General features: G+C 45.9%; 1 protein-coding gene across 3 annotated transcripts in view; it reads left to right on the forward strand.

The window, feature by feature from the left end:
* Positions 1 to 25,511, forward strand: part of LOC104363693 (S-adenosyl-L-methionine-dependent tRNA 4-demethylwyosine synthase TYW1) — a 106,395-nt gene extending 80,884 nt beyond the window's left edge. For all 3 annotated transcript variants that reach the window (XM_042791815.1, XM_042791816.1, XM_042791817.1), the window contains exons 15-16: positions 10,334 to 10,501; positions 23,567 to 25,511. In XM_042791815.1, coding sequence (XP_042647749.1) covers positions 10,334 to 10,501; positions 23,567 to 23,788 — 390 coding nt within the window. In that variant the 3' untranslated portion in view covers positions 23,789 to 25,511. The remainder of the gene's footprint in view (positions 1 to 10,333; positions 10,502 to 23,566) is intronic.
* The last annotated feature ends 2,269 nt before the right edge of the window (positions 25,512 to 27,780 follow it).

The following is a 27,780-nucleotide window of genomic DNA, read 5'->3' on the forward strand; positions in this document are numbered from 1 at the left end:
TGTGTTTAAATAGACCATAAGTTGGACGAAAGGTCTTGCTCACAGATTTTCGTATGGGATGTTTTTATGTGAGAGCAAGGCTTTTTTAACACAGTTGCCTTTCTTCTTTGGAGCAAGTGTAACGTTCCAAAAGGTGGGTACTTGGTACTCTGCAGAGGGGAAGCAGCTCACATTAAATATAGTATTAGCCCAGCCAGTGGCCTTATTTGTTTCGCATAGTTTCATCTGCCAGTTTCCTGCTAAACAGCCGCATTTCTAAAGTGTGGAGGATTTGGTTCCGTAGGGAGGCACAATGGCTTTCTCCTCTTGCTGCACTGCCTCTGACTTTGAAATGTGAGAGGATTACATGGTTTCTCACCTCAAGCGTGGAATCAATTTTTTCCTTTTCTTGGCCAGAAGGAGTGACACATTCTGGAGTGGCTGATGAACAGAGTTGTGTTGTTGCGGGGTAGTGAGAGAGTCCAGCCAAGTACCAACAGGAGAGGCTGACAGAGGGGATGTTATCTTAAGGACAGCTTCCCTGCTTTTCTGTCCTCCTCTGAAGTGTCACCTGATGGCTGGTGGGGTGATGTGCCCTCCGTGCTACTGGAGATGTTCGTGTTGCTGCTGTGCCTGCACTCAGACCTTTATCCCATGGTCTGACCTGACTAAATTAGTAGGTTATCCTCCTTTGCATTCAGCTGTGTGCTCTGCAGACAGCTTGTTTTCATCGGATCGTCTTTAATCCTGGCTTAGAAAGCTTTTGTCCAGCACCCAACCCATGAGATCAGCCTTCTGCAGCAGGACCCCTGGTACAGATGGCTGTTGCAGTGGTTTCAGAGGCATCTGAGCTGTGCTGGTGAGCAAACTGGGGTTGAGAATTCTTCAAGATGCCTCGTTGTGTCTGCCTGTGCACCTGTGGGGTGAAGCAAAGAGCTGGGATCTCTGTCCCCGAGATGTTTGCCTGCTCAAGAATAAAAGCTGAGCAGATTTCCTTCTCAGCAAAGTAGAACAGCAGAATTGGGGCTGCATCACACCCCCTCCCCAAAGCCTGGGAGTTTACAATTGTGCAGGCAAAGTGTATGTAGGCAGAGTGATCACAAAGATATAATCCCACAGCATTCAAAGTGATACTTCATACAATAGTACATAAAGTCAGGAGTTAAATTCTGATCCAAAGGAAGACAGGTGAGGTTGAGGTGTGTTCAAATGTAGCACTCATTGCTGTCGGCATTCCCTTCCATGCACTTTAGGTATTGATCTGCACTTGGACAAGAACTCCTGCCTGTGTGTAACTGGCCTAGTCCAGCCGCAGCAGTTGTGGTGTTCACACAGCATCTGTGACTTAGGAATTTTCCCCAAAAGACTTGGTATTTTTGATTAAAAGTAATTTCTTGTGTTCCTTTGAGAATGAAGCATATTGAAGAATCTATGTGGCATGTAGATAGGATTTAGAGGTTTTTTTTTTTTTTTTTTCAAAACACCAGTATGATAGGTTAAAGGGCAAAGACGAGGTCCTGCTCAAAGCAAATAAACAAAAAAATATTACAGAATACTGCAAACCATCTGTCAGAAAATGAGGCTTATCTCAGTGGGATTTCCTGATTAAATAGTGGAGATAAATGACGTTCATTTAAAATGAATGTAGCTAATCCACTGTTGCTCCTGAGAGGCTCACGGGGTGGAGTGGATAGAGGTTTAGATTCTTGCAGGGCTTAATACTTGTTCTCATTTACATGAGTATTTTACAGCAGTGTAACTCCGTGGGACCCTACTCTCTTATTTAAGCCAATAGAAATTAGCCTTGATTACCCGTGTGTAAATCCCAAGTGAAGGAAGAATGTGTCATGTGGTTATTAAATACGCATCAATTTTATTGCCTTACTCTGTTTTAATGCCGTAATGTCACTGTCGTGGTTGTACAAAGTTGGTTGTTGTATTTAAGATCTAGAATTTGCAACTCATCTTTTTGCAATGTTACCTTGGTTTTGTTTGAAAAGCCAGAGGCTTGTGTTAACACGCAGTATTTTGCCATTTTTATTCCTTCTTAAGCCAAAGGGGTGGAAGGATTTTTGTATGAAATGTAAATGGATCCTAAGGAACTCATTCAGACGTGCAAGTGGAGTGTGCTTCAGGGTCCTGTTAGTGCAAGGGCAGATAAGTGCACGGAAGCCCACTCTGGAGCTTTGGTCATTGCAGACAGGTCACAGAGCAGCTGGGTGCACTTTGGTGTTTAATTTTGGCTGTGCCCACGCATCCTCCGCATCGTCAAAGGCTTTAAGGTTTCACGTATGTAAGCGTGCACGTCAGATGCTCAATCTTGCAAATATGGCTTTTGATTTCTGAGCTGCTTCTGCAATACTGTGGGAGATCTGGTTGCTCTGGTCAGAGCCACAGGTGAAATGCCATCCCCAGGGAAGCGGTCTGGATTTGCTAAAGTGAAGCTTCATCTGGATTTGCTAAAGTGAAGCTTCATCTTGTAGCTTTTGCTTCCTGCCTGAGCAGAGCCTTGCAGCTTCTCTCTGTCTGTTTTAATTTATGGAGGAAAAAAAAAAAAAAGGGGCAAGCCTGCCTGGCTTGTCCTTTGTTTGAGGGCTGTTCATACCATGGTGCTCTCTGAGGGCAGGACTTGGGCAGAGCAGAGATGAGAGTCATGGCACTGCACAGAATTTCCTCAAGCCTCTGTGAAATGAGTTTTCAGTCACTTGAAAGCACTTGTCCCTGATGACTTTTCTGCAGCTCCAGCACAGTACCCTCGTGTGGAGCTCATGTTGGTGGATGGGCTTGGTGGCTGTGTCTGGCAGAGCTAAAGATGATGTTCTGGGGCTGCAGCTCCTGCTCCTGGCATCTGAGGCTTTGCTATGGAATTAAAATGACCAAGTAAATGTCTGGAAGGAAGGACCAGAGGGAAGTATGTGTCCCAGTCTGCTCAGTCTTGTCATATTAAGCAGTAAAGATTATTTAAGTGCTTAAAATAATGAGGAAAATGAGCTCTGCTTTAATGAGTTTTTAATTGCATGCAGCAAGAGGCGATTGCCCCCACCTGTCAAAGCTCTTCAGAGTCTTGCTGCCATTCCAGTCTACATTTAGATGAAGACAAGGTAATGCTAAAAAAAAAAAAAAATCTCGTCTTAGTGCCTGTTACAAAATAAATCCAAACAATGTATAATTTCCCTGCCTGAAAAAAACCCCATTGCCCTCTCAGCTGTGAGCCATAGCTCCAAGGCCAAGACACGAGGCGTGGGTGGTCCGAGGTGGTGGGTCTGCCTGGGGCTGCATCACCTCCCCGTTGTGCCGCAGAGCTGCAGGGCAGTTGGGTGCCCCAGGGGTCTGGCTCTGCTGGGTAAGTCCCAGTTGCCCTGGACTGCTGAGGAAAGCTGCCTCCAGGTGGGTCCTGAGCAGCCTCTGCTGAAAGCTGCTCCTTTCCCTATTACCGTCTGTGGGTGACAGAGGCAGGGACCCAGCTTGCAATTTCTGTTGATCCAACTAAAGGTTACAAGTTACTAATAAATGTGTCCGAGGAGTTCGGCTTGACATCAGTGGGGTTGTTTCATGCTCTGAGTACATAGTAAGGTTTGATAACAAGTTCCATTGCAAACATAGGTGAATGATTAAATTTTGAATTTTCAAGTGACCCTGACACACAGTTTCATTGAAAAGTCAGTCTTTAGTTCAAGCCTGTGGTTTGAAACAAATATATTTCTGAAATTGAGGAGGAATTTTTGCAGTCTAGCACTGGGCTTGCGTGCAGATGTAAGCCTGATGAAAATCCAAGCTAAAATAGATTGTTCTCATCTTTTTCTGTGTGTTTCAATAAAGGTTAGTATCCAAAATAAGTGGGAAACACAGGGCATGGAAATTGCATTAGGCTTGTGAGGCTTTTCAAGATGACCAAGGGAAGCTGTAGAAAATAGAGAGCATGCGGGGACTGGTTGTGTGTGGTGGCCCAGTGTTGCTGTGCTCAACTAACAGTCTGTAATAATAAATTTCTATCCGTGGCTCTGAGTGCTTGCTTGCAGGACGAGAAGGGCCAGCGCTATGTACCGTGTCTTGCAACTGGGGAAACCGAGGCAGCGTAGGAGTGGGTTGTATCAAAGTAGGTCACTGGCTGAAAATTCACCTTCTGCCTTCCAATCTAAGTCTTTCTGCTCATCCCAACTCCCTCTGTGCAGCTGGTCTTTAACAGGGCATGAGGAGCGGCGGGGTGAGTGATTTAACAGTGGCTACTTCTCTCTCAATATCTATATGGCTCATTGTGAAGAGCTGGAATGAAAGGCTGCGTCCAGCATTTCAGAGTTTAGCTTTTACAGGAGGAGTTCCTTTGATTTCAAGAGAGTTGCTGAAGATTTATGGGTCGCTGCAGCACCGATCTGTGTATAGCCATACGTGTGGTGCATCTGGAGAGCTGGTGTTAAATATTAGGGTTATGCTGCATAACTAACTGTTTCCATTCCTGCTTTTCCAATTTAACTGACACAAATAAACCAATGTCCTTTGTTAAATCAGCTTGAAAGTGATTATTAAAAACAATCAGTGAACCCAAATCCACTCCAGCGAGGAGCAGACGTGCATGAGAGCTTGTGTATATAATTTGGACAGTGCTGATGCTTGGATCATAAGTATTTTTGTTGCAGAGTGCAATCTATCAACATGTTATTTGGGGCTTTTTGTATTTGTCTTGGGTCAGGGCTGCTCCAGTTTTTAAACAGTTTCTGTCACTCAGCAGCTTGGCCAACACTTTGTTCTTCTGTTAATTCACACGAGCCTCAATTAAACAAATCTATAATTTGTGGCCTAGGAGTTAAGAAGATTCTCTTGTTTGGTAATTAAGTTGGGAAGCCTGGAGTTTCAGAGTTGGGAAACAAAGTGCTGTCATATTTAGTTCCCCAGCAATCTTTCCTTCATAGCCCTGTGGATTAAAATGATTGCTGGCTGTCGAGATCTCCGGCAAGGAGCCAGATCACAGTGGAAGAAATGTGCTTCTCACTGCAGTGATAATCGTCTTGGCACAAGGCGTTGCTTAAATACAGTTGTGCACGCTCGGCTCCGTTACAGCAGGAAGGAAATCCAGAGCACGCCCAGAGCGGTTGCTCTGGATTTGCACCAGCATAACCAAGAAAACTGAGATGCTTTTTAAAAGGCTTCTGCATTTCAAGGTACTTGGCCAAAGTTGTGGCATGATTAGGATGCTAAAAACCACCCTTATTAAAGATTAACTAAGAGGCAGCATCACGGATGTTGCTACTGCAAGGAGGTTGGTGTAAGACCTTAGGATGTACAATAGAATGGATTTCTTTTTTAATACTTGATGTCTTAATAACTGTCTTTGTGTATTACTGAAAAATATAATATGACTGCCCTAATCAACTGTTCACATCTTTTAAGTGGTATCAGCACTGTTAATTAACTCAAATTTTAAGAAGTTAGGGAAGTTAAAAGCTGACATGCTTTCATTCGGTGTGCTGCTAAGCTGATTTTCATTGATTTGTGCTTGTGAATTAATCAGCCGTCCAAGCACTTAGTTATTCCATTTGCCTCTATGCTTTCTTTGCTTGTAAATGGTATCTTTGAAGTTTATTAAAAGAATGAGTCATGTTGTAGCTTCCTAAGAATTTTCCCCTTCTGTAGTTATACATTTTTCATGCTTCTCAAATCATAATCTGTATAATGAACGTGGGGATAATGTTGCTATATGGAGCTGCATTTGTACAGCTGAACTTCGAAGATATATATCCTGTTATTTGTGTGGCTGGCTGCTCTAATATAAGAATGTTTAAAATCTTTTTCAGACTTTCAGAGCCTGACTAAAAAAATTAATGTACTTCCCTGTTTTAGCACTCCCCCGACTTGTCTGCGGTTGTGCACAGTCAACCTGTTTCCACGCTGGCTCTGAGTTATGGTGCGCAGCTCTAATATCATTTGCTTGGGCAGATTAATAGATGAGGTACCTCATAAATTTACCAGTGAGAAAGTAATTGCTTCCAAATCTTGTATGGTTTCTAATTAGCATGAGTGTTCTTCTGTAGCCCTATTTAAACACACTGTGTGTTTCGCCTTGCTCTGGTTTTAAGTGTTTGCAAAGGATCTGTCTCTGTTTATTGCTGGACATGACATGTTCAGCTTTACTGTAGGTGAATTAGGTCTTGAGAGTGCAATGTCAGCTGGGACCTGGTGCCGTAAGCATAGTGTGGATGCAAATGCCACTTAAAAGAAGTAGAAGTGTTCTTCACAGAGGAAAAACATGAGAAGGCAAAACATAATCATCCACAAAATTATGTGCGCTCTGTTTTAAAGACAGGTGCTTGATGGGATTTTGTGACTGGAATAAAATAGCTCAGCCAAGGAGCAAAGGTGATGAAACCACCTAGAGAGGTACAGAGGAGTTGGGCTTTTGTCTAGAAGAAAAGCTGTTTCTTGTGAGTTTGCCCTTTTGGGTGCTGGTGGGCTTGTCACCTCTGTTGTGATACCACAGGTTGAACCAGCTGGATAAGCCTTTAATGAATTTTATCTGGAAGGAGAGAAAGAAATAAGCAAAAATACGTGTCAGCAAACCACATACTGCTGAGCTGATTTATGAGAATTTTACTAACGTAATTAAAGATGGAGCAAGTCAGTAGTGAATTTGAGGTCATGGCTAAGACTAAATCAATAATTCAGGAGGTTCAAGTGACCTTCAACCTGAGAGCAGCTGATCTCAAAGTGATGAGGCGGAATTTGGGTGGAATGGGGCGTAGGAGAACCTGGGGGGTTGCGTTTACTGACCAGCAATCGTTGCAGGGCACAGAGCTGGCTGCTGCAGGGGGTGGATATTGCAGTGACCCAGGGGACTTCAGCTTCTGTTGCAAGTAAACCACCCAAACCAGCAGTGCTTGTGTCTCAGCTCTGTGTGGGGCACAGCAGGAACACGTGTCCCACTCCGAAGCGCTCTCCTTCAGCCTGTTTGCTGTATTGGGTGGCTGGGAACTGCAGCAAGAACCCAGTATCTCTGCTGACTTAATACAACTAAATCTGAGATGAAGGTGTCTTTTGAGCAACGCCGCTTCTAAATTAGTGACTAGTATTGAGCGTGCTTCAAGAAAACGACCAGAAAAGCTGTTTTCCCCAAGACTCATGCTCCTGCCTGTCCACACTAGTGAGCTACAGAGCTCTGCAGACCGATGTGTGGTGGGAAGCTTCTCCCTGTGCTCTGCTCCAGGGATGCTCGTAGTGCTCGTCACGCCAGCCTGCACGTGCTGGGTACTTCCCACCCCACGGACTAGGGGTTTTTTTGGTACAGATACAACGTGCCAGCACTGTGTGACCTTTACTTCTGCCAAGTCAGGGGAGATCAGGAGCGATGGGGGCTCTGGGGGCGTGTGAGCAATGGTGCTGGCCTTCTGGCTGGCAGTCAGAGTTGGGTGGGAGATCTGCAATTAGTGCAAATCAATCTTACAAAAATCTTGGAAAAACATCCCTTGATGTTTCCTGAGGATATTCCCTCTGGGGCGATTACTTCAGCTCTCAGCTTCACAAAGCTCTCATGCTTCACAAAGCAGCATGAACTCTTTGTGGAATAGTAGGATTATAGAAATTCCTCAATTGTTCTGGTGGCCTTTGACCAAAACAACACAAGCTGCTTTTTAATGTCATCAAGTCAATTCTACTCATCAGTAAACAATAAGAGTTTCTCTACAGCACCAACTTAAGCCTGGATTTTCACCCTCCTTCTGCATGTGTGGAACATGCAGGCAGAGATGGACTCTCTTCCAAACAGTTCTCAGTATTTACTGAATTAACTTAAGCTAAAGATAGTAAGAATGGGATGAGTCGGAAGGAGTTTTTACAGATGCCTTTATATTTTTGGGTGTTTGCTTGTGTACTCAGCCCTGAAAAATAATCAGTGTGTTTACTGGCTGTTTGCGCTGGCTTTGCTGTGCCGATGTTATTTTTGTGTACAGCTCATGGGCCTTGATATCCAGGAGGGGCTATTGAGCAGTTTAGACAAGTGCCCCCCATCTCTATTTTTTAATTTTTTTTTTTTAATTTTTTTTTTTTTTTTGATAAGGGCCTGGGGTGCTGAGTGCCCGGCAGTTGCTGTAGCTGTCTTCTCCTGTAGGTGAGATCTGGGGGGGAGAGCAGGGAGGAACATGCTCAGTATCTTCCTTAAAATGCTGTGTCCCCCCCAACCCAGCAGGCACTTAGTGAACAGCCTGCAGACCTCAATGCGAACACAGCTGCTGATACCAAGCCAGAGAATTTAAGAATAATCTTGGACGCCGGTGACTTGCGTTTCTTTAGTTGGCTGGGGGAGGTTGGGCAGAGTTCTCCACCTGATTTCTAGCAGCACTTGACCGTGTGGTGATGCTTCGTGTTCATCCTTTCACACCGGCATCGAGGGTCTTGGTGGAACCTTGACCTGCTGGAGGTAACAGCAGAGCCAGCAGTGAACCAGCTCTCATGGCCTGCGCCGTGGTCGCCTCTAAACAGCGAGCCCATCGCCGAGCAACGGGGGTACTTCTGCATCCCAAGGAGTGAATGAAGAGCAAAGAGCAGCCACCTTCCTTTAGTCTTGAAATTTTCTTACTGTTTTGTAAGCTTTGTCCTAACTGGAAGTTGGAGGGGCAGTGCTGTTGTTGGAGTACACCAGAGGCGAAGCAGGCTGGATTAGGAAGATGAGGTTTCAGCAGTGCCATGATGCTGGCCAGGGCAGCTGACCTTCTTCCCCCACAGCTTCCCCCATGGCCCTGGGCAAATCTCCATCTCCCTTTTTTCCAGGGTGTAGAAGAAGGGTAAGAGCATGTCCCTCCCAGAGGTGTTGACCTGCCGGCTTCATTAAGGATCATTAGGTGCTTGGCTACTGCAGAAAAACATCTGAGATGAGCAGAGGATCAGAAGCAAAGCCCTATTTTTTTTTTTTTTTTTTCTGAGGGAACTCTGGTTTTGCCCCCAGTGAAGATGCTTTCGTCCCCATGGAGTTGGTTCTGGTTTAGCAGAAGTCTTAGAGAAGCGAATGGGTGGTTTGGCACTGGGCCATGCAAATTCACCATTTCTCCACTTTTTAAAGCCCAATTCCATCCCTCAGCTTTGAACCTAAAATTAGGCTGTCTTCAGAAGACCTCAGGGTTCACAGATATCTTCTGCTTTGTTCCGCTTTTTCACTATTTAATTTTTTTAGTGATTTTGCTCTTGGTACTCAATCATGCACTTCTGTGCATGCACAGAAGAGAAGGATGATTTTTACACTTGCAGATATTTTTTCCCCACTTTTCTTTAGAAGGGAAGGTGTTTTAAAAAAATAAATAACCTGCTGTTTCTCTGGGCTTAAGCTGCTGCTACCCTGCCAGCATCTGCATCTACATTTTTCTCCTAATGAGCCACATCTCTGCCAGTGCTTGGTCTGGGCACTGCTGCCTGGTGGGACTCTGCCCAGCCCATCTGTGCATGGATGCATAATGCTTTACAAGTGCCTGTTTCTTACACCAAAACCATGGGAGTATCTTAATTTATCGATAAAATGACCAGTAGTTGGGAAGAACCTTCAGATCTCAAGATCCAAACAACCGTGTGAATAAACCCAAATGTTTTACTCAAAATCTCCAATATATGTATTCATAGAGCCCCAGGTTACTGTTACCTGGATCTCATTCCATGGGCAAGACAGAAAATGGGTCTTTCCATCTTGATTGCCAAAAGGGCCTTGATCTGGGAAAGTTTCAGCAGTCGTCTGCAGTTAAAATAGGCGGGTTTAATTCTCTTGTAATTAAATTGAACGGCTGGAATGAGGGAGAGCCAGCACTGTACAGCTGGGGGAGCTTCCCTGGGCACAGCCAGGGGGGAGGACATGTAGGATGGTTTACAAGGGGCTGGAATGAGATTTGCATGGGTGGTAGAGGACAGTGGCAGAAATCACAGCCTTGGCTCAGAAGGGAGAGCGGTTCTTATCTCTGTGGCACGTAGGACAATTACAACTAGAGGTGTCACACTGACTTGTTGCATTGGTTGTTTGTGAGACTTTCTTCCAGGCGTGTCACGTTTCAAAGCCAAGTGACCTTCTTGAAGGTCCCTTGGTAGCTCAGGAGCGTGAGCATCCTCCACTTGAATGCTTTTAAAGCTACTTCCCAGGATAAAGATTAACTAGTGTTTTACTGCTGGGGAAGCCTGGACACACACTGGTTTGGTGATGTGTCACTGAGGGAGAGACCGGTTATTTCTTTTTTTTAATGCCATCTTCAAATTTGTTACTTTTCCCTAAGAAACAGTGTAAAGGGAGGACAAACCAGACCGTTTTCAGGGTTTGCTGTGGCTGGTGTGCCAGCACTGCCCTGAGCTTGTGAAGGGTTAAGCTGACAATGTCTGTTTCCATGTTTCTTCTCAGGGTGTGACGTACTGCGGTGAAAGCTCAGCCAGCAGCCTCACCATGGCCAACGTCCCCTGGCACGAGGAGGTGGTGCGCTTCGTCCAGGAGCTGGCAGACCTCGTCCCCGACTATGAAATCGCGTGCGAGCATGAACACTCAAACTGCCTCCTGATAGCTCACAAGAAGGTGAGACTGTGCCAGGGTGTGATATCGGGCACCATATCTTCTCCTTGGAAGCGTTGCACAATTGCCTTGTTCCAACACGTTTTCTCTCTAAAGTTAGCTAGATATTTTTTAGGGAAAAAAAAAGGAGGAAAAAGAAAAAAACAAAACAAAAAACAAAAACAACAACAACAACAACAACAAAAAAAAAACAAAAAAAACCAAAAAACAAAAAAACAAAACAAAACAAAAAAAAACAACAAAACCATAGCATATATCACAGAGAGCGCTGAGGAATAGTTACTGAGGCTTCTGCAGGTTGCAGCTGGTCGTGAGAACTTGCAGCACTACCATGGCAATCCAGGCAAGAAGCATTTAACAGCCCCAAGAGTTGCTCGGTGCAATATAGTGTGCTTTGCCCCACTCACTTTGCATTTTGAGAAAGGCAGGAACAAATCTTGATGTTGGTCAGCTGGCTTGTCTTGTTTCTGTTTTTTCCATGATGATTTTCAGTTGTGTATACAGCTCAGTAATGAAGCTACACCAGAATAGGTTAGAGCTTTAGTTTTTCCCTCTCCTGGATCTTTGTGATACCTGTCACAACAGTGGACCTCCTTTCTTTCAACCAGAGTTGAAATAATGTATTTATCTTCCATTGGAGAAACAATTTTATCAAAAGACATCATGTGAACGTTAACAGAGGATGGTTTCCTTTTGAAACTTGGGGCTGCCTTTCTGCAAAACTGTTTTGCAGTACAGATGAGCAGCTAGAACAATTACATGCATTCTCCATCCTAACAATGGAGAAGAGATAGCAGTGCTGTCTTCTGACACCAGTTCAGCACCCCTTATGCTACTGGAGTGCTTTTGCAGGCCAAGCATGTCTCAGCAGCCTGTGTGTGTGAAAAGTGTTTTGTCTGAAACTGGGTCCCTTTGTAAATACCATCAACATAACTTGAAATACAAGTGAAATGCCAAAAAATTTTTTTAAAAGATGCAGGATATGGAAAATGTCAAGTACAGCGTGGCTTTCTGAGCTCCGGAAAAGCTTACTAGAAAGATAATAAAAAGGTATTGTAATGTGCTAGCTAGGCAATTGATGGAGCAGCTACTTATTATGCAAACTGTGATGATTTTACCCTTTGCATATTTGCTCGTGTTGGAAGTCATGAGTGCTCTTGTGTCCCTCACTTAAACGGGAGCTGCTTCTAGTGAGTCCTGGTGCAGGACTTTCCATGTGAGGTGATTCACAGTACGCACAGGGAATAACTGGTTAAAATCGCCACTTGGAAAAGACCCAAAGTATTTTAAACCAGTGTTTGAAAACGATTAGAGTCTCATTGTTGAAAACTTCTGCACAGTTACAAAACTGTTGCTTGCTTTTGGGTTTTGCTGTTTTATGGGAACAGCTGTAAAGGAGCAGAGAAAAATGGGATACCTGGCATTATCGTTGTTTTAATTCAACTTAAAGTTGCTTTATTTACAGTCTCGGTCTTGATGGTTGCCACTGGCAACTGTGCCTGAGCAAATCCTTGAATGCAAAATTTTCTTTTCCCTTCCAAGGTGAAGGGCCCAGGAAAAGAAGGAAACAGATTGCCACCTAAGTTATTGATGCATAATTTCAGTAACACCGTTAGTAACAAGAATAAATTGATACTGGCCCAGGAGGAATTCAACAGCTGCTTTGCTTTCCAAAGTCATTAGGAGAGGGCGTCTTTTGGAAACAATCTATACTAAATAGTACTAAAATAACTAATAAAGAATAAATATAGTTCTATTACGTTTAATTCTGAATTTCAGGCTCCAGTGGAGAATAAAATTTGTCAGTGTGTATTATTTGCAGCAAAACCTGTGCTCTGGGAACAATCAAACCGTAGTGAATAATTGCAAAAACAAAGGTATCTTTAAAAAATTAAGGAGTTGCAGGAAGACGGTAATAAAAACCATTATGAAATGTGATTTATTTCACTGTCCTGCTAGGTCTGAGCTTTGAGATGTTCAAACGACGCTCGTATTAATAATTTTGAAGTCCAATATTGAAACGCCAGCCTGTATGAAAGAGTCTGGGAATGTCAGAAATAATGCATCTTGCTTGTAGCCCTTGCTCCTTGATTTATGAAGAATCATTCATTGGCACCTGCTTACTTGATGAATAACAGTTTAGGATTTAGACTCTTAAGGCCAGGGATTTAGGTAGAAAACGAGATTTTAGGTAGAGGAAACTGCAGTTTGTATGTCTGGTGTTACTTTCTATTCTCAGGAAATGGGGAGGTGATACAGAGAGAGGAGCTGTTTCATTTTGGGGATACGTCAGTGTCTTGAAAAATCTACCATTAGACTTCTGAGTCCTTTTCCACACACCTTTTTTTTTCCTGTTGACCAGAAGTGGGTTCCTGGTGTGTGAATGTCTTTCTGCAGTTACGGGTGAGGTGCTTGTGAAAGCCTTCAGGACTCAAAGGGTCTCAGGAGGTGAGATGTGTCCCCCTTAACCTCAGAGAGCTTGAAACTGTCACTCCTGCACTATCCAAGTGTCATAAACTGAAGTCTTACAGCAAAAATGTTTGGTTTTCAGTTATTCATCACAGAGTACTAAAAAAAAACAAAAAAAAACCAAAAAAAAAAAAAACCAAACACCCCCCCCCCCCAAAAAAAAAAAAAAAACCACCACACAAAACACCTGTGCCCCACTCAAAGCAACCTGAAAAACTGTTACTTACTTGTATTTCCACTTTCTTGAGCTAACTGGGTATCAGCTGCTGAAGCCTGAAGGACAAGCAGACAACCAGAGTTGAGTGCAGCCCTCCCTTGGCTTGGTCTGTGCTCCCACGAAGTGGGGAGCTCCTCTTCCTTCTCTTTTCTGCGTCTTCTCCCAGCCTTCTGCTCACCCCTGCATGCTGGTTTCCATCTCTTCTTCAGAGGTGCCCATTCTGTTTTGGCCACATCCTCTTTGATTCTTTTCTTTAGCCATAATGCTAAATTCTTGAGTAATTATATTTGCTTTGTATCAAAGCCTATAAACACCGCGATACAAAAATTCTAATTTATTACAGTGCTTTTGAACTAATTGGCTCAGATACTGATACAGCATCATCTTTATAATTTAACAGTTAATTCAAGTAACCTTTTCCAGAGAGAGGCCTTAGGCAGTTGCTTTTCCTGGGTTGTAACAGTAAGTGTATCCTTGAGATGGCCATAACAAGTGCCTAAGAAGGGGAAATGTGCTGCAGCTGCCTTGCAGCAAAGATTTTTTTTTTTTTTTTTTTTTAATGAAAGTTAGCATCTTGGTAATTTCTAGAATAAAACCCTCTGCCCTGCTTTGTTGAATTTGCTTTATGCATGCATTTACCACCCGTGCCATTGTGTTGAAACGCTTGCCTACCAATTATCTCCTATTACATCCACTGAAATTTCTGCCTCGCTTTTGCAGGTGGATTGTTTCCCAGCCACGTTCTCCCTGTTGCTTTACAGCCGTGAATTTCTTGTTAGTACAATTTGGATCATGTGCTGCTGCTCGGTCTGGTCCTTTGCGGGTCTGCTAGAACGTGTGAGGATCCTTGCCTCTTGTCTCTCAGCTAGCCATGCATAGCACAGGGAATAGTCCTGAAATCCCCACTCATTTTGCTCTCTTTGGAGGTCTCAGTTAACAGGGTGAAAATGAAGGGCTGATGGGCTCAGAAAAGTGTCATCATCCTTTTTTACCTTAATAAATGGCTGCTCCTGACTTCCACAAGCAGACCCGAGTCCGTACCCCAGGATCCACGTGTTCCCTCATGGTGACAAAGTCCCAGACCTCGTTTGGCTCACCAGTTGGATTATTTCCTTGGTGGGTGTAGTCTGGGTTAGCATTGTGTTCTCCAGCGTGGCAGGGTGAGCCTGGCATCCACAAAATGGCCCAAGGCAGGTGCTTTCAGGAAGGTCTCTGTAATCCTTTCATTTCCCATAACCAAAGTGCAGTGTGAGGGTACACAGGGTACCTCCAAGGCAGGTGTCACGGGTAGTTTGAACTGAAATGAGTTGGGGGAGATAGCCTGGCCAAAGGTACTCCTCAGTCTTCATCAACCAAGAAATCTTCCCAGCAAGGAGGGAATTGGCCTTTTCCTTCCCACTCAGTTTTCCAGCACCCATGTCTATACTGTGAGGGCTTGGGTGAGACACGAGGGCTTCGTGTGCACCCTGGATGCACTTGCAGGAGGCTTGAGAGGTTGCGTGAAAGGCATTGAAGTTGTTCCATGCTGAGCATTCCATCTATATTTAGGGAGAAAAAGGAAGCACTTAACTACCAGCTGCAGATCGACTAACAAGGGTTATATTAGAGAAGAATAGTCCATCACATTTTATTTCCTTCCTGCCTTGTTAAATCATTTGGAGAGTGGAAGCTGTCCTCGTGATCCAGCATCCCGGATCCAGAATTTGGATCATGTCCTCTGCCTACTCACCCCTCAGTTACCCTGTACCTGTGACAGCATTACTGTGCAAGGGGAAAACCAAACTTGGGTTGCAGCTTTGTGTCAGAAGGTCACCAAATAGGTGCAACATCTCCGTGTCTGCCACAGACGCAGGGGATGGAGTTACTGCCCAGCTGAGGACGAGGTATCTCAGTAGCCAAAGAGCAGCCTTAGTGCAGGCGTGAGTATGAAATATTATGTTTCCTGAAGTTTTTTTTTTCTTTCCATTGTCTCCTTCCAAATAGAAAGGTGGCTCTGCTGTGCTTGATCTGTTAGTTATTAAAAGAAGATCACAGTGGTGCTAAAGTAATCCGTTTTTCATCCATCAGAATTAAAACTGTCTGGATGTAGCCCTGACTTAATTGGGAGATGAGATGTTCTGCTCTGCGGTGGGTAGGGATTAAAAAAAAAAAATCTGCAATAATGAATCTTTTCTTTAGAATAACTCGTGCAAGATTAGATGTAATAAATAGAAGCTAACGAGTTGCAGAGGAGCAGTCCCACGGGCGTAGGGCCATACGGCGCTGGCGAGGGTCGAAGCCTGCCCAACAGTGCACGGGTCAGCCCTGGTTTGGTGTCGCCTTTTTGTTTCACTTCCTTGGAGAACACAATAGCAAATCCCATTTCCAGGCATTCTAGTTGCCAGCTTTGGAAGGTGTTTCATCTACTTTAACATGTCTGACTGCTAATGAGCACTTATGTCACTGCATGTACAACTACGAGGCTACATTTTGTTTCCATCTAAAATGGATGGAAAGTTTTGGTACTGTTAACTGTTCACAGATACTGTCTGCAGAGTTGCTGAGGGGTGGGTTTAAAGCTGTTTTTCCCAGGGCTTGGTGTCACTCTGCAGATTTTTGTTTAGCCCCATGGACATGGGATGTAGTGAGACTCTTGCCTCTGCGTGCCTGGTATCCTGTTGGATTGGTTATTAATTTCTGTTGCATACACTTGTAACAATAACCAGCTAAATCTTAATTTCTTCCCCCTAGAGCCTGAGGTTACAACTGGTAATTACAAAGAAAAGTTTTTTAGCTTTTTAACAAGCAGTATGACCCTGTTAAGATTAATTTATCTACAATACAATATTTCTTCGTCTTTTCCTGAGTGACTCTAGTTTAGTCCCTTGCACTGTTGAACAAAGGGAGCCTTAAATAATTGTGAGCCTTAATTAGGTGAGAAACTGTGTAATGATTCAATGAATTTTTTGTTTGACTTGGAGCGTTTCATACTGGCAAGTGAGGAAAATAGTAATAGCAGTTGTGTAATGTGCTTTGCACTCCTATTATATATGATCAATTTAATAATATCCTGTGTAAAAGCTGTTTTGTTTATTGCAATGATGGGCTGTCTTCAAATTTAAATCAAGGCGCTCAGGATTGGAGCCATCGAGATCATTTTTCCAGCTGCTTTTTTGATGTTGTACCCAGAGAAGTGGTTGATGGTGGAGGCCAGCGATAGAAACCCCGTAGCTGAAAGCTGCTGCATTGCAAATCTGGAGTGGTAACTAGTTCCCAAGTAACACGTTTGAGTTGGCATGACCCGTTTCAGGAACCAGTGGTCTTAAATGCTTCTAAACCAGGTGACCTTGGGAAGTGAGGTGGGAGTTGTGATCTGATTTTTCGGAAGGGGAGTTGTAAAGGTAGACCCTGGCAGGGCAGCCGTGCCGAGGGCGGGATGAACCAGCCTGTCCTGGCTTTGCCCACGGCCTCGGCTGCTTCAGCATTTCAGTTCCTGCAGCCTGCAAGAGCCCAGCTGCACCATCCGGACAGCTCATGAGGCGTCTGTCCATTATAGAAAATCCAGATGTGTACGTTACCCCACCAAATGTGTGGATGTGGTTCACAGAGCCATTCTCTGCAGGCTTTGTGCTGTTTCTTTAGGACCAATATGCTGCAGCAGACCTGGGGTCTGCAAGTGTCCCCTGGTCTCTTTGGTGACAGTGAAAATGTAAGAGGAAATAAAAGGGATGATGGGTGTTAACTCCTGCCCTTCCACATGGCCAGTTGTGGCCAGTGTGAAAAGTAGCCAGGACATACTTATTTTTGTATTCATATATTCACTTATACATATGTGAATATGTACATATATAGTGATATATATGTGAATGTTCACGTGCAGATTGATGGAACTTGCAGTGTTCTTATGCTGCTGAGTTGTTCCAGCTGCTGCCAGGGGTTCTAAAGAGAAGAGCATCTCTATTACAGATATTTTTTTTTTTCTCAAAATACTCTTAACATAAGCCCTGTAGTGGGCCTGTGTGGGACAAATGGTCTTCAGTGACCCTGTGGGCTCTGAGCTCATCTGACCTGAGATACATAGTCTACACAGCTGACAGGAGGCTGCACGGGTACTTGAAAACAAGTTTTTGAGTTTCAGCACCATAGATATGTAAGCACGGAATTAAAAATAAATAGATCTGCTTAAGACCTGTGTGCAAAGCCACACTCCATCTCCCCAGAACAATGCTTTTCCTTAATAGCAAAAGAATATATTTAAGCTCAGCATAAAAAATACTTCAAGGAAAGCCACTGAAAAAAAAAAGACTGAGGATATCCTGATGGCTTCTCTAAAGATAATTCAATGATAAGTTTTCTTCTCGGGAAAGACTATAAATGGAGTGTAGTAGTGGGTTTTTCTAGATGCCTCTTCGTGTTTCAGTGCTCAGACGGTGCAGGGACTGTAATGCAGGCCCTGAATGCATTACTTCCCTTTAAAAAAGTCCTTTTTTGTTTGTTTGTTTGAAAAGCAACCCCCTTCCTGCAACACGGAATGCATCTTGCAGCCCTGGGCTGCCAAAGCCCCAGGCAGCAGCGTTGCTGTTGGCACGGGGGGGTTGGTTTGTGGGTGGCAGCCAGGAAGGGGCCGTGCAGACGGTGCTGGACCCAGCTACTCCGTGGGGAGAGGAGAGGGGGAGAGGGGCACCCCAGCAGCACAGAGCCCCTGCGTGAGCTGTCAGCTCATGTTGCTTGGCTGGGATTTTAACACTCGGGCAGGGAGAAGACTTAATCATTTCTGAATGTCTAAGAGCAGAGCTGGCAGTTGGATTTAATTTGGTTTTTGGGATGGGACATAAAAGTGTGGACTGGGAAGCATCAGACCTGCTGGCCTTATAAAAGCGTGAGTTGCTGAGACTTGCTTTTGCAAAATGCCCCTTTAACATCTCATGCTATGTGCAAACCAAAATAAGTGTCGACTGAAATGTTTGCCAAAGCCGGGTTTTAAAATGCTGGAAATCATAACTAGAAAAGCCATCCGAGGAGCAGCGGACTCTCACTGCCCTTCTGTATGATGCTACACCAGTTTCTGTGCCCCCCTACAACTGAAGCAAATTTTTGTTTTCCCTGCTTACCACCAGTTGATTTTTTTTTTTTTTTTTTTTTTTTTGGTGTGTGTGTGTGGTCTTTAAAACTATGCATAAAACTGCCATATTTAACCATTAAACTCTGTGCATCTGAATGGGGAAGAATCCATTTCTTGGCCTACTAAATCTTCATGTCCTCAAGTAATTAAAGAGTAGCTGTTGCAAGACCCAAAGCTCCCCTTTCTCTTCCCAGTCTTCCCTTTGCTCCTCAGGGATGCCGTGTTGTAACACAGCTCATCAGAGAAATGTTTCCCAAGGGTCTTCTCCCCATCGGGATGGACTCCGTCCTTCCAACCCAGGGCTTGCTCTGTGAGGATGAGGTCTGCAAGGAACCAAAGCAGGCTTTGCCCCACTGCTCTGCTTTATTCTCTTACGTAGCCCATACTATTTAGTCCTTTCCTGAAAATACATTGATTTTTGTAGAGGAAGACCAGAGTGAATGGATGAAGGGGAGCGTCCTAGTTTCAGTGTGTTTTTCTCTGAAGAAAATGTAAGATTATCCTTGTTAGGACAAACTAATTGATTTCTGGCTGACTTCCATTTTTCACTTCATGTATCACCCTCCCTGCCTCTCTTCTATATTTTATCCCTTCGTATAAACCCCGTGTTTATTTCTCGGCAATTACGCATGTCTGGACGAATGTAGTAAATTGTACAGCTATATTTTCCTCAATATAGGCATACATTTTTACCCTCTAAAAATTGCTTATGCAAATATGTTGATAAGAAAATAGATATGTAGTGTGGCTCTTTTTCATGAATGTTGATGGGTTTCTGTAGCAAGAAGGTTTTCTCTGCAGTCGGGGCAGCTGTAAACATACTGCAAAAGATAATTTAAAGAAATTTCCTGTTCATATCCACTCTTGTGAGTTTTAAGAGGAAGGAGAGGTGTTAGCCTAGCCATGCTCTGCTGATTCTCCCACGTAACTTGGCTCTCCTTTTTAGTCCTGCCTCCTGATTATCTTTGCAGTCTATATATTAGTTTCATTCTAGAGTGTTCGAGGGACTGGCCGTGTCCATGGACAACACAACCCTGGGTATCTCTGTCCTTTTGCACCGTTGCCCTGTGGTTCTCCTGGGCCCAGCCACGAGCCGTGCCATTCCTGCCAGAGCTGTGGAACCCCTTGACAAACGTCCCCTGCGGCGGTTCAGTGTCACACCTAGATCTGCTTTTCTGGGCTGGAAGGCCGTTACAGATTTCCCCTTCTTTCCTTTGCCTCTCATTTTCCCAGCATTACTGCTTGCTCGGGGTAGTGCTCCTTGCCCTGGCTGGGGGATCTGCAGGAACTGGGCAGGTTTGTCGTTGCTGTGCAGCGGTGCCACATCTGTAGGGAGTGATGGGACCAGAGCTTGGGGACCCTGGGACCATGAGCTGCCAGGGGAGGGTGTGCAGCTCCTGTGTCATCTCACTGCTCAAGCCTCCTTGGGGGAGGGTGAGTTTGCCTTTCCAGACAGCAACAGCCTGGTTTCAGAGCCAGCTGAAGGAGGTTTATTACTTTTTTTATTATGATGCTAGCTTTAAAAAAAAAAAAAAAAAAAAAAAAACCCAAAACAAAAAAAAAACACACACACACAAAACAAACACACAAGGGAAGGGTTTCAGCCATTTGTTGTTTGTTGATGTATTTATTACCTTAAAAGACTTAACCAGGTAGTGAAAAATTCAATAAAAAGCCTGACTGCATTAGTCTGAAATAACACCGATGTTCGGCATTTGCTCACACGGTATATGAATGTTATGAAACTATTTCGAGTCTTCAATCTTGTTATCTATGGAATAATCACAGTTGTTAAAATCCAATCTGCATATCTTGTGGGTAATGGAGGCTGTTCTCCCCCCACCCTCTATTTGTCTGTTTTTTATTCCTTAACAGAAGTAATTGCTTTCTATGACACACTTTAAAGGATTGCTCGCATTTCTTAGTGTTCTATAGCTGTGCTCTTGCAGCACTAAAATTATTTAATATTATTTAATCTGCTGTTGTAATGAATTCCAGGCAGCCTTCATCTGGTGGTTCTGATGGGAATGGCATCGTCACCGTTGCCTGCAGCAGGCAGCCCCCAGCCTTCACAGCTCCGTTGTGTCAGGAGCTGCATGTTCAGGTGGAGTCAAAATTAAAGAGCTTAAAAATCTCCTTTTGGCGACTTCAGGAAAGTTCAGGACGCAGAGCAACACACGTGGTTTTATGCAAGCCTGGAGGGTTTTATCCCCAGGGACGTGGTGCTTCGAGCAAAGGGGGGCGAGGGGGGCGGGAGCAGGGGGCAGCTGCTCAGCAGCACAGCCCGAAAGCCGGCGGGCCTGGGCGCGCTGCTGGAGCTCCATCCTTGCCTGCCCCACCGCCGAGGGCTCTGCTGCCCGGCTCCGGAGGAGGGGGCTTTTGGGGACTGGTGGTGGGAGGTATTTGGTTTTATTTCCTTCTGCTGGTAACCTCAGCAGAGGTCGCTAATTGTTGGAGAATGGCTCAGAGACAGGGGTCCTGAGCCCACCGAGCAGTTGTATGATCAGAGCCTGCTCTGGCTGCTGGTGCTGGGCCTCACTAGGGTTTGCCTGCAGCTGCTGATACAGGAGGAATGTCAAGGACGCTCCAGCCCTGTGTACCGTGGTGTGTCGGGAACAGGTTAAGGGGAATTAGGAATAGTGGTCTGAGAAACCCAGTGTTATGGTAACGGTGGTCTGAGAAACATTGTGTTACGGTACTGTCGTGTATTGAAAACAAGTCAACAGGAATTAGAAATAGTAGCATGAGAAACTTAGTGTTATGAGAAGCTTGTGCTGTAAGCTAACTGCAAGTAGGTGGACCGTGCGAATACGACCTTTAGAGCTTAAGCCAATCAGCTAGTGACTAGTAGGCATAATAATTATCATTGTCTGTATAAATATATGTACCCTGGACCAATAAAGACACATGTTGATTGATGCTCTATCTCCCACACTGAACCCATCTCGGCGTGTCGTTCGTCCGCGGCTCCGCAGCTAATTCCGTGGAAAAACAGCTGATGTGGCGAGATACGGCCACAGCGTGATGCGGGGCAGGGTAAAAAAAGAACAGTTTGCCTCTGAAAAGAGAGAAGCCACCTTATTCTGTCCCAGAAACTCATGTCAGACTCTTCCCTGTGTGAGACCGCTCTTGCCCGTGGCAGGGCTATGCTGATGTTGAAGCTGCTGTGGATGATGCAGGCACTAGCACTGACGCCAGCCCTTTCATAGGATGGTGGGGTTTTACCCACCCGTTGGCAGTTAAACTGGTGGTTAGTGCGACTGCATCACCGCTGACTGGCTTGCCACAGCAACGGTCTGAGTGGGGCTTCTTCTAGAAATAGTCCAGAAATAGTTCTCTATCTCCTGCAGGTAATAGTCTGCTGGTTTTGTGCGGTTTCTAGGTTTAAGATTCTGGAGAGGCAGATGTCTATGCCGGTGTTTGGGTTGGGGGTGGTGGCTGCAGTCCATACTCTCATTTCAGCTGGTCTGGGTGGCACCAGCATCTCCTGTGGCTTTGGTGTTTTTCCTGAGCTACTCTTGACCACAGGATTAACGGCTTGTTGCAAGATCCCCCCTTCCATCCCAGGATTAGAGCATCCCGTTGGTTTTCAAGGAAATGGGCTTTACGGAATTACCTGTTCAGTTGAGTTCTTCCAGTCTTGATGGCATTTTTGTTCTTTATGCGCTACGTTTCTATTAGTTGGCCTCAGGGATATCAAGGGACCCATTGTGGGAATAAGTTCAACAGCTCGTGTGCTGAACTACCCTCCCGTGTGGTAAAAGGCTTTGCTGGATCCTGTGAGTTGGGGGGGTTTTGCCCTTAATTTGTGCGAGAATTAGCTGAGTGTTAGTGACTCAGATCTGGGGGGAGCAGGGAGTCTTACTCGTGGTGTGGACTCGTCAGCCAGCACCTCCACCCGCACTGGGAGGGAAGCTCAGGTCTCCTGAGCCTGGTCCCTGTCCCGGCCCGGCCACTTTGCAGGCGATACGTTGTCTCCTGCTCTTGCTGTACGTGCGCGGGAAAGGACGCGTTGCCTTGGTTGAAACACGGCCTCCGTGTTAGCGGATGAGGAATGAGCGCTCGGCGAGTTTATTTACAGCGAGACTTGTTCCCTGCTGTTATGACTCTGCAGTCTCACATCTCCGCTCTGTGCGGAGGACGACTCCTGCAAGAATTCGCTGTAATTACGCAGGCGGCAATAGATTAGCGTTAGCAATGTTTGATTGCAAAATTTTGCAGGTATCAGCAGTTTTTCCAACCAAAAAAGCTTTTAGCTCTTGGGCAGAAAGTCAAGTGCCATTTTAAATGCATAGCCATCAGGTTTTTGAAAAAAACAGGGAGTCAGTCTGTTTTCCCTCTTCTTTTTTTTTTTTTTTTTTTTTTTGGATGAAGTGCATAATAAGCTCTTAGCTCAGATAAATCCTAATTGAGGATTCAGTCAAGGCTGTTGCTAAATTAGCAGAGCAGGTCTGCTAGACAAATGCAGCTTCAGCTTGTCAAAATAGGCAATTCTTAAAATTCTCACATGGAAAGAGGATTCATGTCATGAAACCTTTTTATCTTCCCCTGTTCCCAAACACAGCCCTCTTGCCCCTTTCAAGAATCACCCAAATCCATCCCAATCGCCACAGCACGTGGCTCTGGTGTTGCTCCCGTACTGTTTTGCCAGGATGTGGCTGACCTGGAGTCCGTGTCTCGCGCTCTGAACAGGGGCTTTGGTTGACCTTAGAAAGGTCCCTCCATCAAAGGGTTTGTGGGCATTGCTTTCAAATCTACATGTTTCCTCAAAGGCTCTTCCAGTTCCCCAAACCAAAGTCTTGCAGATACAAGTGACCTGGGAAGGCTTTGGGATGCACCGTGGAAGCGTTCCTCCTGGCAGAGTGGGGCTGAAGTGGGGTAGGATCCTGTACAGAATCCTGTAGGATTCTGAGAGGTTTGGAAAGCACCCAACAGTCAAGCCCTCATGGAGATTATCTGCTGGTAGACAGCACTAAATGACTAAAGCTCTAAGAAAAATGGCCATCTTGTATCTGTGTGTGTTGTCAAACCCTGTGGATGAAATGTGGCTCAGAAACAGTACGTTCTGGGTATTTGTCCACCCAAATTTCTATTTTTCTATTAAAGCAGCTATCCTACATTAGCTTCTAGATGGCTTTACCCTGGATCTCAATGGGGCTAGAAAATTAAAAAAGGCTACAGCTGGGCAACAATTTAATGTGCACCCAGCTTGTCTTAGCATAAATGTATTTGGTACTCCTTATTGTGCCCTGGCTCAGTAACATATTTCTTTTCCTTCCAGTTCAAGATCAATGGTGAGTGGTGCACCTGGATCAACTATGACCGCTTCCAGGAGCTGGTGCGAGAGCACGAGAGGAGCAGCGGGTCCAAGACTTTCACGGCGGCTGATTACACAGCCAGAACTCCTCGCTGGGCACTGTTTGGGTCCAGAGAAAGGGGATTTGATCCCTTGGACGTAAGATACCAGCGGAAGAACAAAGCGAGAGACATCTCGGGGTGCTGAAGTTAGGTTGGGGCTCACCAGACTCCGGGCTGGCTGGCTGCTGAGTTTTGGTCTCCATTTCTAGACTAGCACCAATTTTGAATCTATTCACCTAGATTTTTCTGATGTTTGATATTGAGAAGGGGAGGGTAAAGCCTTTATTTAACCATTCCCTCCTGTTTTTAGGACTTCTTGGATAAAAATATTTATAATGATCTTTATCTCAAGATAAATCACAAATGGTGCATGCCAGCAATTTATCGTAACTGGCAGCACGAGGATGGAGGCAGTGGCTGTGGCCTCCTCAGGGGAGAGTGTTTGGAGCTGCATGTGGAGGGGGAATGTTTGTTTGACTTCTGTGCCCTGCTGCGAGGAGAGCCTGGCACGTGCTGGCACCCAACTCGGCAGCAAAATGTTCCGTGTCCATAAGGATAAGTGCCAAGGGGATTTCAGTGCCACAAGCTGGTTGGATCTGTGCAGGTGGGATGACAGACAGATCTGGCTTTAAAAGCCGTGAGCCCTGCTGGAAGTACCATTGTACAGATAGGAACAAAGATTTATGTATTTTAAACACTGGTGCCAGTTCCTATAAAGATCCCATCCCCAAGAAGCTGAAGCTTGGGAATTGCATAAGTAACAGCACCCCTAGTAATGTTGTCTGCAACTTCTGATATCTCTTCAAATATCTTCCAACTTGATGGGTTTGGCAATGAATACTTTCCAAGTAGTCTTACCCTGCTCCCACAGCAGCTCTAAACAACGTACATAATTCTTCAGAGCCCTGTTAGGGTCCCGCCGTGTGTGTCCCGTGTCCTGCTGATGGTGAGGACGTGCTGTGGGGAGCCAGCGGACTTGGGCATCAGCAGACGGCTTCCTTCACCCCACCCGGGCAAGTCGACAGCTCGGCTCAAACTAAATCTAGTTGAAATCTCTTGTGTCAAAAAAAATCAACTCTCAGTTTGAAGAGGCGATGTCTAGACATCGAGTCCAGTGGCACGTCCCCGGGTGTTGCTCTGGGAGTCACGTCTGGCACTCTGCTTGGAGGCACTGCAGCCCGACTGGAAAGCTGCGTTTAAATGAGAGGGGAACGGGTTGCTTTCTGTTGGGAAAATCCCCGCTTTCACGTGCTGAAGACCTCTCCCTTTCTGTTCACGCAACCCCTGTGTCGGTTGCAGTGCCCCGCGAGCTGCGCGGGAGCCAACACCCGCAGCAGGACCCCCGGTGTCTGGCTGCGGAACGGCTGAAGGAGGCTGCGCCGCTGCCGCTTCCCGGCGAGGCCCGGGGCCGCTCTCCTCCTCCCTCCCTGCGCCCGGCTGAATTTTGGGGGGGGGGGAATGGGCCTGGAGTGGGAGGCCAGCAGGCAGCGGGGCTCCTCCGCCTGCTGCGTGATGGCTTGATCTGCTCCAGCTAAAGCCCTTCAGCCCGGAGCCTGGTTGAACCAGCTGCAGGAAGAGGTTTAATTTGGACCCAGAGGTGTCGGCTGGTGAGGGGAAGAAAACACGAATCAGTGCGAGGGATTTTTGTTTTCCTGTTGAACTCCAGGAGCACAGAGCAGAGGGTGTTCACAGCGCTCCCACCTTAACGGTGAGGTCCATAAGCCTGAGGTTCCCACTGCCCCACGGTGCTGTTGGTGGTGAGAATTCCCAGGGTTGTGATTTTATCTCTTTTTGAAAGAACCTTGTTTCTTAAACAGTAAAAAGTATTTCTAAAGAAGAAAGAAAATAAAGTAATTTTCCCTAGAGCACCTTTGTTGTGTCACTGCTGTATGAGACTTTGTCAGAGGGGATGCTGAAGGGATTTTAAGGAGTTCAAAGGCACAAACATTGCACAATATCTTCTTTTTTCTTATAAGCGTGTGGAGTGGAAGGGAGAGCATCTGTGTATTGTGGATGATGGAGAGGGCTTGGCTGATGGGAGGCTGGCTCCCCTCCCCAAAGCACTGAATGGAGGTTGGAAGTGGTGGGAAGAAGTTGCCATGCTTCCTCAGGCCGATGCCAAACAGGACACAGGTGCCACCAGCAAGCCCTGGGGAGGGACCAGGACATTTTCAAGCCGTCTGGCCATCGTCCTGCAGCAGAGACCTGGCCCAATAACGTTTGCTGCTTTGTGTGCATGGCAGCACCAAAGTCCAACTGTGGGACTCTCAACCCCAAGGTGTCCACACTGTGATTTGCATCTGGCTGGAGGCTGAGCACCAGAAAATGGTTTTTTTATGTTCTTAGTGATGTTTTTTGCTGTTCAGTGAATGGTGGAGGAAAGACATGGATTCATTAAGGGCATTGAAATCTCTGGGTAAGGATCTTTGTGTGTTTGATTCAGCAGTGGGCACCTGTCTTAAAGCAAGGTCTCCAAAATTACTTTCTTCTTCCTTTCATGACCATATTTTCAAAAAATGGGAGGTTAGTCTTAGAGACTTGGTTTCCTTAAGGACCTGGCTAGAGAAAGGGTGCTCTCCTTTCCCCTCATGGAGAAGGATTTGTTGTGTTCCCACCCCAGCTTCTCCAGGGACAATGCCATCCTCTGCTCAGTTGCTCCCCTGTCCTCTCGGTCGTGTTTAACACCACTTAACTCCCAGCTGGGCTTTGGAGTGAAGGTTAACAGCACAGGAAAACCCAGGTGCTCTGTGTTGAAAGATTTGAAGATGTTAACAAGAAAAAAAAAATATGCATTTACTAGGGAGACCTGTTCTCTGACTCCTGCTTCTGATGGGAGGAATGCTGTGTGGAAAAGGTGACTTCTCAAAAATTTCCAGTGTTGGACCACATTTGAGTTAAAAGCTGTTGTGTTCTGGGGTTATTTTGAGGAACTAATGCAGTTTGACTAAAAATATTGGGGGTGAGATGCAGCTACCTGAATGCAGCTGTTTGGTAGGTGCCAGAGACTTCTCCAGCCACCAGCTCTGCTCAGCAAGGCTCCTGGAAGACCTGGCTCTGTGTCTGCCAGCGTGGGCACATGTCCCAGGGCATCTCCCAAGCCACCAGATGTGCACGGTTAGGCTGTGGTCTTCCCTGCTTTCTGCTCAGCTGTGGTATTACAGTCATCCTCATTCCTCTGGGTGACTTCTTGTACAGGTGGAGCAGGGGGGGACCTTCCTGTAGCCAAGGCCAAGGGAAGGGAAGTTCTTTTTGCCGTAGGAAATAAAGGTCCACAAGCATTTCACTGCCTCTTCATTACCAACCTCCTGTGGGTCCAGCTGAGGTCAGTGGCAGCTTAGGCAAGACAGGAGCTTTTTGTGGGACTCTTGTTAACCCCGGAGAATCAGTTGTGTGTGGGTGTAGCAGGAGTTTTGGGCCGGCATGTTTGGTGTCTACCATATTCCCCTTGACGGATGCCAGCTCTGTCTGTACTATTCCTCCTTCCTGGGCCAGACACCTCCCTCCTGCCCCTGCTTCCCTGACAGATGAAGCCACTATAAATCACCAGCGTTCACCCCAATTCCTGGCTCATCCAGGGTGAGCCCTGGGAGCAGCCGGTGCTGCCCTGGGAGAGGTGGCCCCTGCGCTGGAGGGGCTCTGGGGCTGCTGCCCTCACCGGTTCCCCCAGTGATGAGCACTTCGTGTAAAACGCTCCGTAAAACCCTGGCAGTGCCTTCCCTTGGGAATCCTAGGGGACCGCTGAAGAAAGCTCTGCGTGTTTTCTCTGTGCTGTGGCATTAACACCACTTCTTTTCCCATCCCCTCCTGGGACACACCAGTTGCTGCTGTCCCCGTGACAGAGTGCTTCTCCATGGGCCATTTGCCTCGGTTGAAATAACTTGTTGGTGCTGTAAGAGGCCTCTCCCTGAGTCCTCATGTTCCCTCCATCCTTCTCCCCGTGTCCTCGTGCTCCCTCCAGCCTTCTCCCTAATCTTCCCCACTGTGCTCCAGGGCAAGCCCGTCCTGAGTGGGTGCTGGTGGCTGGTTTGCAGCCCTGGGGATGGGGCCACCACTGCTGGGGCTCGGAGGAGAGGAGAGTGGAGAGGGACAAAGTGGGTGAGGCTAATGCTATGGCATCTCCAGTGGCATTGGCAGCTG

Source organism: Tyto alba, unplaced genomic scaffold, assembly GCF_018691265.1.
Source record: "Tyto alba isolate M040663 unplaced genomic scaffold, T.alba_DEE_v4.0 Super-Scaffold_19, whole genome shotgun sequence".
Taxonomy (NCBI): Eukaryota; Metazoa; Chordata; class Aves; order Strigiformes; family Tytonidae; genus Tyto; species Tyto alba.